This window comes from Colletotrichum godetiae (assembly GCF_030913485.1).
Source record: "Colletotrichum godetiae strain CBS 193.32 chromosome Unknown BDP55scaffold_15, whole genome shotgun sequence".
Classification (NCBI taxonomy): domain Eukaryota; kingdom Fungi; phylum Ascomycota; class Sordariomycetes; order Glomerellales; family Glomerellaceae; genus Colletotrichum; species Colletotrichum godetiae.
Genome location: NW_026851263.1, coordinates 197,719 through 210,534, shown reverse-complemented (window position 1 = coordinate 210,534; position 12,816 = coordinate 197,719). Strand labels below are relative to the sequence as shown.

The following is a 12,816-nucleotide window of genomic DNA, read 5'->3' as shown; positions in this document are numbered from 1 at the left end:
TGACCTTGGCATTGAAGGGCACCAGTTGATTAGTCATCACTAAATAGGTCGGTTAGCTCAGTTGGTTAGAGCGTGGTACTAATATTTCATCAGAAATGTTGAGTAATGCCAAGGCCGGGAGTTCAAGCCTCCCACTGATCATTCTTTTGCTTTTCTCACCATACTTTCCCATTTTTAGGATTGCCCGATCCTAGTGTTATTATGTGTTTCTCCTTTTAAAGAATTTTAGAGTACTTCGGGCTGAAGGGGCGGTGGATGTGGTGGTGAAGCGAATCTGGAGGCAATACTAAGCTCAGTGAGTGAAGGGAGCGAACAGTGCAAAAGAGCCTTCATGAAACATCCCAATATCAACATCCTATCGACACCTTCTAGTCTCTCATGCCAATTGGCCCTTCTTGTACGGATACTTCGCCTTGAACGCCTCCGCAATCTCAGTCCTCGTAGCAACCCAAACGCCCTCTTTCTTCGCAATATAATCCACAAAGTCCCTCAATGCAGCCAATCTTCCCGGCCGTCCCACGATACGACAGTGTAACCCAATCGTCATCATCTTGGGCATCCCCTCCTGTCCCTCCTCGTACAACACATCAAATGCGTTCTTCAAATGTGTGTAGAACCCCTGTGGATCGCGGAACCCAGACCCCGTGACGTGGAACTTAAAGTCATTACAGTCATAGCTATACGGCACCATCAGACACCCCTTTGGATCAACCTTCTCCCGCTCAGTGGGTAGATCTACCCAGTACGGCACATCATCGGCGTACGTATCACTCGCCCACACAAGATCTTCCCCCATCTCCTCATATACCTGCGGCACAAGCGTCCTCGAATGCGGCGAGTTACGACCATAGTACCATCCCTTAGGCGCATATCCCGTCAGCCTCTTGAGCGAAGTGATACACTTTCGGATATACTCCTTCTCCGTCTCGATCGGCATGTCGTGGTAATCGATCCAGCGGTAAGCGTGCGAGGCAACGTCGTGGCCCTCCTCCACGCACCGCGTCGCAACCTCGGGCTGCTCCTCGACGGCCTGGGCGACGGCGTAGAGGGTGAACTTCATCTTTCGGGAGTTGAAGAGGCGGAAGAGGCGCCAGAAGCCTGCGCGGGAGCCGTATTCGTATTCTGACTCAACGCTGTAATTGCGCTCGTTGTGTTTTGCGGGGCCCATGGGATTCTCGCGGAGGTTGGTTTCGGAGACCCCGTCGCCTGCTAGGACTGAGCGTTCGCCGCCCTATTGTGGGAGTATGTCAGTACAGCCGTGCTTCAATGGGCCTGTTCTTGTTTGTTTCCAGAGGAGCTGGGGGGCTGTAATGACGAACCTCTTCATAGTTGATGACGAAGGAGACTGCGATTTTGGCGTCGTTAGGCCATGGACAGGCGAGGCCTTTCTCGCCATAGCCCTTAAAATCGCGGGCGTAGCCGTAGTCTGGATGGGCGTGGTAGGCTTCAGGCATGATGAAAGATGGCTTGTTGGTCTGGTCAGGTGAGACACCTGGAGCTTGATTGTTCAGTAATACGCCCAGAAGCAGTCAACGGAAGAAACACAGAATGTAGATAACAAGAAGCACCTCGTACACGTCGCGAAGACACTCCCCGACTTGACGTAGAAATAGCAATACCAAGACTGCGATCGGCCAGAATCAGCCGGTCAATCCGTCATCGGGCGACGCTGCCCGCCCTTCGTCGCGCATTATCATGGCTATCTACACCAGACAGCAGTGCGCACACCCTTCTCTCCCCTATCGGATCTGATGTCTTCATCATCCAGCTCGTTGCAGCGTGCAGCGCGTTATCACATTGCCGTCGCACACACATCTCGGGGTCTGAAGGGGCAAGGATGCAAGCTGTTGGAGGCGTTACATTTAACAGGGGGGTGGCCCCCATCAAATGACATCGAACCGTTGGAGTATTTCGGAGATTTTCGTCGACCCAGGGGTGGTGATAAGGCGCGGGGTTTTCCACGGGGTATCGTTGGTTGTGGGGGGGGATGGTCTTGATAACAAGATTCATCGAGGGGCATGAGGGGGATGCATGTTAATGCAATGCCCAGGACTATCTCTGACCGGAGTCTTGACCGGGTGTAGCTTGAACGAAAGCTCAGCATTGAGTTGCGGTATGGGTGTCGGGCTGGCTTCCGCTGCTCCGCGATGAGATGTTCGGCAAGTTGATCGGATATCCGCATTCTGAGAAACCTTGAGTTTGTTGTAACGCGAGAGATTTGCTCGACGCGGTTCTTTGTGTGAGATCGAACATGCCTCAATTGTATTCAATGCCGCTGATGCTATGTTTGACCACTGCCATGCCCTTTTGAATGCCTTTTGCTGTATGCAAGTGTATCTTCGTCAACGTTTCCGCGTCCTAGTTCTCGTTGACCTTCTCACGATCACCAGTCGGAGCATCCCCCGACACTCCCTTCGGACCCTCCGAAGCCTCCTCAGATGGCGCTGGTTTCTTCGCCTTCAACCCTGTATTCCCAACCCCAAGCGTCAACACCAAACTCAATCCAGTGCAAATAACATAGTACACAAAGATGTAATGCAACCCCTTCATATACGCTTCCAAAATCACTGCCTTCTCCGCATCTGAGAACCCCTTTTGGTCCAAGGTATATGTCGAAGAAGTAAGTTCCGCAATTACAGCATCAGAAACGAAGTCTTTCCCATGAAGATCCCGCCGCAGTGTGTTGGATAATATCACCCCGGAAACCACAAGCCCGAACGCGCCTCCGATGGTACGGATGAAGTTCCGCAACCCTGTCGTGACGGCGCGGTCTTCGGAGCGAGAGTTGGCATACATGCCTACCAGCGTAGGCTGCAGCGTCAATCCTATCCCTGCGCCGACAACAATCAAGATCGGAATCAACTTTCCTAATCCCGTATCCCGGTCAAAGAGGATGGTGAGACCGTTTCCCAGCGTCCAGAGGAAGAAGCCCGCGAGAATGCAGGGCATGTACCGTCCAACTCGCAACATATACTGCCCTGAAAGAATAGACAGCGCCGAAGTCGTGATGATGACGGGGAGAATAAGCGCTCCTGAAATGAGGGGCTCGTAGTTCAGTATAGACTGGAAGTAGATCGGCAGATAAAACAGATTCCCAAAATACGCCTGGCCCATGAGGAACGTCTGCCCAAATAACGCACTGCAGTGAGGCGCTTGGTACAAGCGCAGAGGCATGATAGGCAGCTTCGCCAGCTTCCACTCGTAGAGTACAAACAAAACCGCAAGCACGGCGCCCACAACAACGCCGGCGATGACAAACGGTGAAGACCAGGGGTACGACACGCCGCCTCCGGACAGCGGGACGAGGAGGAGCAGCGTCGAGGCCATGTTGAGCGCGATACCGCCGTAGTCGATCTTTTTGACCTTTTCTTCGTAATTACCCGGGCGGTGCTTTAGCGGGAGACAGAAGAGAATTGTGACGGCGGCCGGAGCGCTGATGATAGGGACCATCCAGAAGACCCATCTCCAGGTTGATTCCTGGACGACTGCGCCGCCGACAAAGGGGCCGACGCCGTTTGCGAGGGCGAGGACGGCGCCGAGAACGCCTGGCATGAGTATTAGTCTCAAATTTCCGTAGAGGGGGATCACTTCGGATCCAAGCTTGGACTTACCCTGGTATTTCCCCCGATTCTCCAGGGTCGTGATATCGCTCACAATAATCATGACGATACTATTAATCCCACCACCACCAACACCAGCAACAGCCCGAAACGCAAAAAGCTGCTCCTTTGTCTTCGAAAATCCACAAAGAACATCCCCGACAGCCATGAGTACAAGACAAATCATTAGCAAATTCTTCCTCCCAAAAATATCCGAGAGCCGCCCGTTGATGAGCTGAAAGGCCGTCGAAGCAATCAGAAAGGACGTCCCGATCCACGAGGTGGCCGTGCCGGTGTCGAGGTCCTCCGCGATGGCGGGGACGGCGGTCGAGACGCTGGTCTGGTCGATGAAGGAGACGAAGAGGCAGACAGAGAGGGCGGAGAAGGCGAGGAGCATGCGTTTGCGGGACATTGTGTTGCGTTGGCCGCCTATGCTTTCCGCATCGGTGTCGTCCTTGGGTTGTGGGCGGTGCCCGGCTGGGGATGGGAGGTTGGTGGCATCTTCGTCGCTGGAGGGTGAAGCTGAGCGTAGGACCTGTTGTGATGTTTGCGTAGGATGGGTCGGTTTGGCTGCGGTGATAGGTGCATCTTTCTTCATCCTGACAACCTCAGCCTGAACCTCTTGGTTGTAAGATTCCCAGAAAAAGGGCTTGGCTTAGGAAACAGTCCAAGAAGTGTCGACTACGTAGCAAGTCTAGATGAATCTCACAATGTTCGGTGCCGAATCGCCGGTCCTCATTTCCCCGGGATGATCTGGGGTTGGCATCTGACGCAACCGATGAAAATGGCTTGCTTGCCGGGAGTCCATTGCGTCAATTGCAATTGAGCCGTTCACCGGAATCCTCAACGATTCTCCCATTCTGATTCATACGTGGGTGATCCACCCTGGATATGTCGGCATGGGGACAGCGCGAGGATTGGTGGCTGTCGTTGCCGATCGCACGTCCGACTTTCTTTGTCGGCACGTTTTGTGCCGATACGCGTCCGCAATGTTGGCTGTGTTTTGTTTCCGAAAGACGATCCAGTCCCCCAGATCCCGGGTGTCCTCCCGGGTTTGCGACGGGCTTATGTGGGCCAGTGTAGGGTCATCACCAGTTCGGACAATACCTTTGTGATGGTGTCGATACAAAATGAATTATGCTAAAATCGAGGATTGCGTTAAGGTAGGTTGGTGACTGTATGACCAGCAAGGAGCGGAAGCCGATGCGGCTTTCATCGGCATGGGTGTCAGAGAGAATGGACCAGGATCAATGGCGCTAGCGAAGCTGTCGATGGCGGGATATCGCTACGTCTTTGATTTTAACTCTGTCGTCGCATCTACCTTATTCCGACCTGTCACGATGCCTTCAGAACTCTAGTTGTGTCTTCTTTGAACTCATCTTTTACGAGTCATGTCGAAGCTGTTCACGCCCTTGGCCATAGGGCCTCTCCAGCTCTCCAATAGACTAGCACTGGCGCCATTAACAAGGTACCGCGCAGACGATGAATGGACTCCAACTCCAATGATGGAGGGTTAGCACACAATTCCCGTTGTCTCTCAACTCGTTCACTGTCTGACGCTTGATGACAGAGTATTACGCCCAGAGAGGTTGCGTACCAGGGACTCTGCTCATCTCCGAGGGAACCCTCATCTCATACCGCACCGCCGGGCGTCGAAACGTCCCTGGCATCTGGAACGATGCGCACATCGCAGGCTGGAAGAAGGTCACTGATGCCGTGCATGCCAAGGGCTCCTTCATCTACTGCCAACTCTGGCACCTCGGTCGCGGCGGCAGAGCCGACGTACTAGAATCTCTTGGATTACATCTCGAATCCTCGAGCGCGGTGCCTGTTGCTGAAGGCGCCGCCACCCCTGTAGAAATGAGCGAAAATGACATCTTGCAAGTCATCGAGGACTACGCGACAGCCGCGCGCAACGCTCTCAAGGCCGGCTTCGACGGCGTGGAGATACACGGAGCCAACGGGTACCTTCCAGACCAGTTCCTTCAGGACACCTGCAACAAACGAAACGACGGTTGGGGTGGGAGCATCGAGAAGCGCGCGCGGTTTCATCTCGAGGTGACGAAAGCTGTCATCAATTCCGTCGGCGCCGATAGGACGGCCGTCCGTCTGAGTCCGTACAGCGATTTCCAGGGCATGTTCATGGACGACCCGGACCCGACGTTTGAGCACTTGGTTGAGCAACTGAAGCCTTTAGGGCTCGCTTATCTCCATCTGATCGAAGCGCGGATCAGCGGTAATGATGACACCGATTGCGGCGGACAACGGACGGTGCGCTGGTTGATTGAGCGTTGGCAAAATACGAGCCCAGTCCTGCTTGCTGGCGGGCTGAATGCCAGTTCTGCAAAGACAGCCGTGGACGAAACATATGAAAAGTACGATGTCGCCGTGGTCTTTGGACGGTACTTCATCTCGAATCCCGATCTTGTCTTCCGCATCAAGAAGGGTGTCGAGCTAGACAAGTACGAACGAACGTATTTCTACACCCCACAGCTTCCAACTGGATACATCGACTATCCTTTCTGCCCCCAGTTCCAGTTGGCGGCCAATAGTTGACGCTGCGATATGGCTTGAGGCAGACACAGCAAGTGTGAATAGAAGATGAACTGGGTATCTTTGCCTAGATATGAACAAGCGTGAAAAAATTGTACAAACTACATTGCTCCATCAAAGAGCTGTCGTATCTCGTCCACGTCAATCGTACACAATGCAGACGTCCTCCAGTGCTGTAACCGTAGAGGACTTTAATCCCGGACCACTAGATTTATGGCGTCTGAAACCAACTTGCGTCTTCATCGTCACTCATTCTTCGCTTACGGTCCCGAGTCGGTGCTGCGAGCCAAACTTGTTCCGCGTTCGCAGTAGCAGACTCTTGCTGGAACGATTCTTCAAGCTATCGTCATCACTGAGCCCTGAACCGTCGCTCCTTGCCGATCGAAGTTCGAAGGAGCTGGCTACTCTTCTAAGCTTGTCTTTCAGCATGCGCAGCGAGCCTCGCTTTTTGAGAGTAACAGGGTGCGGTGTGGGATCAAGGACAGACAGGGTGTTGCCAAGCGATTGGCTTCGAGCGTGGCCTGTTTGATGGGCCGTGGCTATCGGGTCTAATTCCAATGGCTTTGACGACAGGACGGACACGGACGCTGCGCGACGAACATGTTTCTTGGGGTAGAACATGCTCAGACTTGATTTCGATCTTTGGGGCTGAGATGATAACGACGAGACTGTCGTAGTCGTGCCCAAGTTGGCATGGGTTATCGCCGGATTCGGACGCTGTTGTGCAGCTTGCAAGAAGAGGTTCGGCTGGCTTTTCGTCTGCTGAACGGCTAACCTCTGAGTAGGAACCATAGCTTTCCCTGAAGTATTCCTCGCTATTGGGCTACCGAGTGTAGTCCTGCGGCTGCCAGATGTTGATAGCCCGTTCGTGTTCGCTGTCGGCGTTGACTTTGTGCGGGCATGTGTTCGTTGCCGGTCTGGGCCTGTCGAAAGCTTGAACTCTCGTTGTGAAGGTAGCGGCTCCTCGCCGATTTCTACCGCGGCAGGTGTGTTGTCGATCTCGAATCGTCTCCCCGGGCGCCGTTTGGCTCGTAGTTTCTTGAGATATTCCTCCGAGGTCACTTCGCGGAAGTTCATTTCGGCTGCGGCTCGTTCGGCTCGTCGTTTTGCTTGCCTGTGGAGGTGGGCGGCCTCTTCTGAATATAAAGCCATTGTGAAGGTCGGACGGTAGGATTTCGAGTTATAGGATGTTTACGTCGGGGTCAATCGTGAGCTCCGCAGGCTACGACTAGGGGGCTGTCGAGGTCGTGCTGCAGGGTATCAGAAACTGGTGGTCTTTCTTTCTTTATTGTGTCGAAGCCCTTGGTTTCCAAAAAAGCGTCCTCGTGTTTTGCGTCTCCAACCCTCACGCCTGTGTTAAGCGACGGTCTTCTGGAGCGTGGCAGATATCACCACCATTTACTCGAGGCTGGGCGCATTCCAAAGGTAAAGAACTGCGAGTGGATCTGGAGTGGAATGTCTCGCTTCGAGGCACGCAGAGCTGGCGGGGGTGGTCGGCACGGTCAGTACTTTGCAGGAGGTTTACGTGAGAAGTAGACCTTTCCAAAGCCTGAAACTCGTAATCGGCCGTCTCTATTCGTCTAGGAATCGTACGAAGAGGGTTCGCTTCTCGCCGCGAGGGAATGCGCAAGCCTCCTGAAAGGAAATTTACCTGCGACGCCGTGGTGCTGGGATGTCCTCTCCGTGTGCCTCCGAGCGAGCCGCGCTGATAAAAAATCCCTAAAAAAGAGGTGGTGCCCTGCAGGTCAGAGAAGGAAATTGCAATGTGCCATGTCGACGCAGCAAGACATGCAAACGTTTGGAGTTCAAACAGGTGCTGTAAAGGTGCTTCGAAAATCTGCCTGTGTGTGTTTGCAGCTGTGTCCAGGGCAACGTCGAGAAAGTTGATGATTCAAGATGGGATGGCCCTGGTAGAAACGAGGAGCTTGGGGCAGGCTGGTGATGGTGGGCACCTTGGTGGACTTACACCGCTTACATACATAGCTGCCTTTATGATTATATTGGTTATTGGCATGGTCCTCAGCACAACGATCCCAGCCCATGACTCGATGATTCACCAACACCAACGACATCGCCAACGAGGGGTTCAAGGTGATGAAGGGCGGAGGCACATCTCATCCGCCATGGTCTGTTCTCCGTCATAGTAGGTGCGAAAGGGCAAGGTCAGTTTGACAGCGTGCTAACTCCACCGGCGCTAGACTGATGGCACCAAGTGCGAATAGAAGATATTTGTAATGTTTTTTCCAATTTGTTTGGCATGCCTTTCTATATATGCCAGTATCTGGTCATTATGCATAAAATTACAGTGTCATCAAATCATTCCTCAGAGACCATGTCTGGGATTCTTTACAACTTGGCCGCATCCTTGGGGTTCTTGATCTCAACAATCAGCTTGCCCGTGTTGATGCCCTTGTACAGGTCGACAAGGCCCTGCTCCGCCGCCTTAAGACCGCCCTTAACGACCGTCTCCTTGCGCTTAATCTTGCCCTCCTCGAGCCACTGCGCAAGCTCCTTGCGCGCCTGGCCGTACTCCTGAACAAAGTCAAAGACGATGAAACCCTGCATCTTGATGCGCATCGTGATGATGTTGGCGTAGTTCTTGGGGCCCTGCGGCGTCGCAGAGTTATACTGGCTGATACCGCCGCACATGACGAAGCGGGAAAACTCCTTGGCACGCGCCAGCGCCATATCAAGAATCTCGCCACCGACGTTGTCAAAGTAGACGTTGATGAAGTCGGGTGTGGCGTCCTTGAACTTTTGCTTGAACTCGGGGTCCTTGTAGTTGAGCGCGACGTCGAAGCCGAGCTCCTCCGTCAACCACTTGCACTTATCGTCCGAGCCGGCGAGACCGACGACGCGCGCACCCTTGAGCTTGGCAATCTGGCCGGCGACGCTGCCGGTGGCACCCGCGGCGCCTGAGACGACGACGGTTTCGCCGGGCTTGGGGTCGCCGACGCGGAGCATGCCAAAGTAGGCCGTCAGGGCGGTCATGCCGATGCCGGAGAGGTAGTCGATGGGCTGGGAGACGGCGGGGAAGGAGGAGACGGGCTCGACGCGGCTGTCGTGGACGACGCTGTACTCGGCCCAGCCACCGAAGGAGGGGAGGACGTCGCCTTCCTTGGCCTTGGAGGACTTGGAAGCGAGGACGCGGCCGACGGTTGCGCCGCGCATGATTTCGCCGATTTGGACGGGGGGAAGGTATGAGCGGCGGTCTTTCATGAGGGGATTCCGTCAGCATCTATCGAGGAGGGTTGGTGTCTGTGTGATTCTACGTACCGTTCAACCAGCCGCGCATGGCGGGGTCAAGGGAGAGGTACCAGTTCTCAATAAGGATCTCGCCATCCTTGAGGTCCTCGGCCTTGGGGATAGGCTTCTGCTCAGTCTTGAAAGTCTTGCCGGGGATGATCTCAGCCGTGGGACGCTCGGCCAGCACGACGGAAAGGTTTTGTTGCGACATTTTAGATATGATGGTGTGTGAAGAGGGAAAAGGGTATCAAGGAAGACGAATGGTATGTATTTGAGATTATAAGCAAGCACCACAATATTGAAGACACAGCTGAACCCAAAGCCTTTCCAAGTTGAGAAAGCTTGGGGAGCAGAGGGAGCTTTAGTACTCGGGGACATCCAGCCTATTTCGCAAACTCTGAAATCGCACGTTTGCTTTCGTGTCCCACGTTTCCTCCGCCGCTTTCGCGGATTACACTTACCCCTCCAAGCTTCATGGCCGCGGTCAAGCGTGTGCGGTGGACGGTGGTACGTGAGTCGCTTGCACCGAGTTTTTTGCCTTTGGCTCATGTCATGACTTCATGCCCCGCGCCGGAGCAGGATGACCAAGACGGGGCAATGGCCCGCACGAGCTCCGAAGGACTCGACGAGCTGGCGAACGATCGAGGAATGTTCTCCGGCGCACGGAGCACGAACTAGTAGGGATGAGGCCTGAAGGCTTTTAATTTTTTTGCTTTCCCTTCTCTTGTGTGTCTGTCCCCTTTCTGAACAGTCAACGCACACACGGTAACACGGTACGGTACCATGGTGTGCATGGGCACACAGATTGTCTAGCAGACTTTCGGATGGAGAGTGGTGGATGGCTAACAAAAATGGGTGTGTGGGTGTGGCGTGTGGCCGATTTCCCCGGAGTGGCCGCCCGAACAACGAATGGAGTCGGAGGGTCTTTTTCCACCGGACGTTTTCTTCATATGGGTTAAGGAGGGGCTGGCGGGCTACGGGCAACGCGCGACCCTAGCTATCCGTAGACTGCTTCTGCTCCGAGGGGCAGGGACGCGAAGTCGATACTCGATATGAAGGTGGCAGGCCGCAGGCCGCAGAATCCAGGAGTCCAGGAAGATATCTGTACCAACAGGCGGCGGATTACTCCGTACTGTGTCTGCAATGACTGCGTCTGCATCTGTGTCCGCGTCCGCGTCTCGTCTCGTTCCCGTGGTGGGGCTGGGTTGAATCGGACATGACGACATGCCGAGGCTTGAGACAATGGCACCTCAGCTTGTCATCTCTTGCTCAGCTGTCTACGTTAGGCCTATCAGGGCTCTCAGCTTGTCGGAGGCTCTGAAGAGATGGTGGGACATTATCTCCCTTGGAGCCTTTGGATGTCGGAGGATTCGAGCGGCCACTGGCAGTCTGGCGCAAGGCAGACGTTGTCATCAGCCCCTCGCGCAATGGCTCGGTAGTGTAACTGACAGCTCTCAGGGTCCCCCGGAAGCGAAGCTGCAATGCTTGCGATTGCGGCCGATGCGACCATGCGGGAACGGGGACGTCGGGAACGGAGATGTGCTGGGGTGCTGGCCGTTGACCGTTCCATTGATGATCCCAAAAGGAGGGTCGCGGGGTGGGTTGAGTGTTCGAGAAGCGGGTTTGGGGCGGGCCAAGGATGTGCAATGCCGTCAGGCTTAGAAATGCTGAAACTCAAAGGTCCAGAGATAATCGGGATTGTCATCCACCTCGTGTCGGGCTGTCGGGGTTGAACCCTCGTTCCTGAATTCTCGCAGCTAGCTATCTGTATTCGTAATACTCCGTACGTGCAGATACTGGCATGGCTGATGAGCTGTCTGTTTGGCTGGCACCGGATGCGCGACTAATCATCGCCAATCGCAAAGGGCAGTGCGAGTGCGAGATGAATGGGACATGATGAGGTTGGGCGAACCCCGATTGGATGCTGTCGCCATCGTCCAAGGAGGCTTTGAAATGGAGCGGGTGAGCCGAGGCACTTCATGGGGAACGGTTTCTTTCTTGCCCTTCGCTTGTTTTGGCTTCACCGACGGTCGAAGCTCCCGATTCGGCCCCGTCCGGACTTGCAGTTCGGCCGGCCGGCGAACATTCCTTTCATGCATTTCCAGATCGGCCAATCATGCTAATGTGTCAGCGCCCCACCTGTACCTCGGGACCCACCAATTCCCTGACCGAAGTTTACCGAAGAGGGCCCATTCTTGCAACCTTCATGGCTCGGCCATCCTCGGTGAGCATCGGTCAGGCACGACTTCAGGGGATTGAAATCGTCCCCTAAAGTCGTTGTTGCGATTGACCAACAACGCAGAATGAAATGAACAACCAGTATGAGTGACCAATATATCAACACTTTTGACTGTCTTGGCCTCAATTTCAAGCGGTGGCTCTTCCGCAAGGTAATTAGCATTTTCATCAAAAGATTTGTCTGGCTACCTAGATACTTACTTACTTAGGTACCTAAAGCTACCTACCTACCTGCTAATGCGTGGTAGTATCTCGAATATTCTATGACATGTCGCTTGCCCCCTGGTCTGTACCACTGACTGCTAACATCTCAGCCGAATACGAGTCTAACGTACTTCGCTTGATTGCATAGAAAATCACACCTTTCTCTTTGAAGCCCCGTGTGAGATAAACCAGATCGTTCTCGTCAGTGTCGGGCCGATCACTCACCAAACTCTGTTCCTCCTTCAACGGTGTCAAATTGATCCAGAAGCGGGTTTGTGCAGCTCAAAAAGATCTCACATAGGTTCTTCATCCACGTCGCTTTCGCCTCGCGTAGCTTTGCTAAGCAGGGCGTGAGGTATTCATTCGCCCCCGAAACTTTCAGCGTCTTGATGGTGGTAGCAAACATTTTCAATAGCAGGTGGCCATTGTGATCAGGGATCATGCACTGCGAGGGTCCGAGTATCACATCTTGGCCCGGATGAACATTTTCAAGCTTGATGAAGTGCCGAAGTGATCTGATCACAATCCCTCTTACCCGATTGTCCTGGATAAACTCATTACGATTACGGCAGTACACTTTTGTCGGTGTGCATTGACCCACCCATCCAAACCATGGCCTGATTTACAAGCATTTCAAAGTGTTGGGTATCTGTCTGCTAAGTAAGTCGACGATCTCAGGAAGGAGGATCTCGGGAATGAGGTTGCAGTTCCAACTAAGCTCTCGAATGATACTACCGTTGGGAGACTCGCCCCGACTGAAGATGAAGTCCTCCAGCAATCTGCAGTGCTCCAGCAGGAGGTGGAAGCTAGTTATGAAGATAATCTACAGTTCGTTAGCTTAAGATGTCTGAGACGAGCCAAGGCTGGGTAACCGTGACAGGGCACATGGTCCCCATAGAACTGGAGTCTCGTGATGCCACGAATGTAAGGTAGGTGAGATTGGCAAGCTTAGCAATCAGTTGGGTCTCGACCTTTT

General features: G+C 53.8%; 5 protein-coding genes and 1 non-coding gene across 6 annotated transcripts; 2 read left to right on the top strand and 4 right to left on the bottom strand.

The window, feature by feature from the left end:
- Positions 1-46: 46 nt before the first annotated feature.
- On the top strand, positions 47-141 carry BDP55DRAFT_t135. Its single transcript has one exon. It is a non-coding gene; the product is annotated as a tRNA-Ile (tRNA).
- BDP55DRAFT_579869 (polysaccharide deacetylase) lies at positions 98-1,594 on the bottom strand. Its single transcript, XM_060570807.1, has 2 exons — positions 1,320-1,594; positions 98-1,231 (listed from the first exon to the last, which is right to left on the bottom strand). The coding sequence occupies exons 1-2, from the start codon at positions 1,452-1,454 to the stop codon at positions 377-379; spliced, it is 990 nt and encodes a 329-aa protein (XP_060431034.1). The 5' UTR covers positions 1,455-1,594; the 3' UTR covers positions 98-376.
- Positions 1,595-2,358: 764 nt separating this feature from the next.
- On the bottom strand, positions 2,359-4,197 carry BDP55DRAFT_692852 (major facilitator superfamily transporter; the record flags this gene model as incomplete). The annotated part of the gene is made up of 2 exons (XM_060577164.1): positions 2,359-3,545; positions 3,612-4,197. 2 exons carry the CDS (start codon positions 4,195-4,197, stop codon positions 2,359-2,361), a joined length of 1,773 nt encoding a protein of 590 aa, XP_060431033.1.
- Positions 4,198-4,990: 793 nt separating this feature from the next.
- BDP55DRAFT_549629 (NADH:flavin oxidoreductase/NADH oxidase) lies at positions 4,991-6,155 on the top strand (the record flags this gene model as incomplete). Its single annotated transcript, XM_060568946.1, has 2 exons — positions 4,991-5,111; positions 5,170-6,155. The coding sequence occupies 2 exons, from the start codon at positions 4,991-4,993 to the stop codon at positions 6,153-6,155; spliced, it is 1,107 nt and encodes a 368-aa protein (XP_060431032.1).
- Positions 6,156-6,401: 246 nt separating this feature from the next.
- BDP55DRAFT_630533 (uncharacterized protein) lies at positions 6,402-7,304 on the bottom strand (the record flags this gene model as incomplete). The annotated part of the gene is made up of 1 exon (XM_060572162.1): positions 6,402-7,304. One exon carries the CDS (start codon positions 7,302-7,304, stop codon positions 6,402-6,404), a length of 903 nt encoding a protein of 300 aa, XP_060431031.1.
- A 1,194-nt stretch (positions 7,305-8,498) lies between these two features.
- On the bottom strand, positions 8,499-9,609 carry BDP55DRAFT_549779 (zinc-binding dehydrogenase; the record flags this gene model as incomplete). Its single annotated transcript, XM_060568958.1, has 2 exons — positions 8,499-9,364; positions 9,429-9,609. 2 exons carry the CDS (start codon positions 9,607-9,609, stop codon positions 8,499-8,501), a joined length of 1,047 nt encoding a protein of 348 aa, XP_060431030.1.
- Positions 9,610-12,816: the final 3,207 nt, after the last annotated feature.

Excerpts from the sequence above, each read along its gene's own strand:
- BDP55DRAFT_579869 (XM_060570807.1), bottom strand. The coding sequence starts at position 1,454 with ATGCCTGAAGCCTACCACGCCCATCCAGACTACGGCTACGCCCGCGAT. Across the intron at positions 1,232-1,319 it reads TCGTCATCAACTATGAAGAG|GGCGGCGAACGCTCAGTCCT; the intron begins GTTCGTCATTAC and ends CTCCCACAATAG.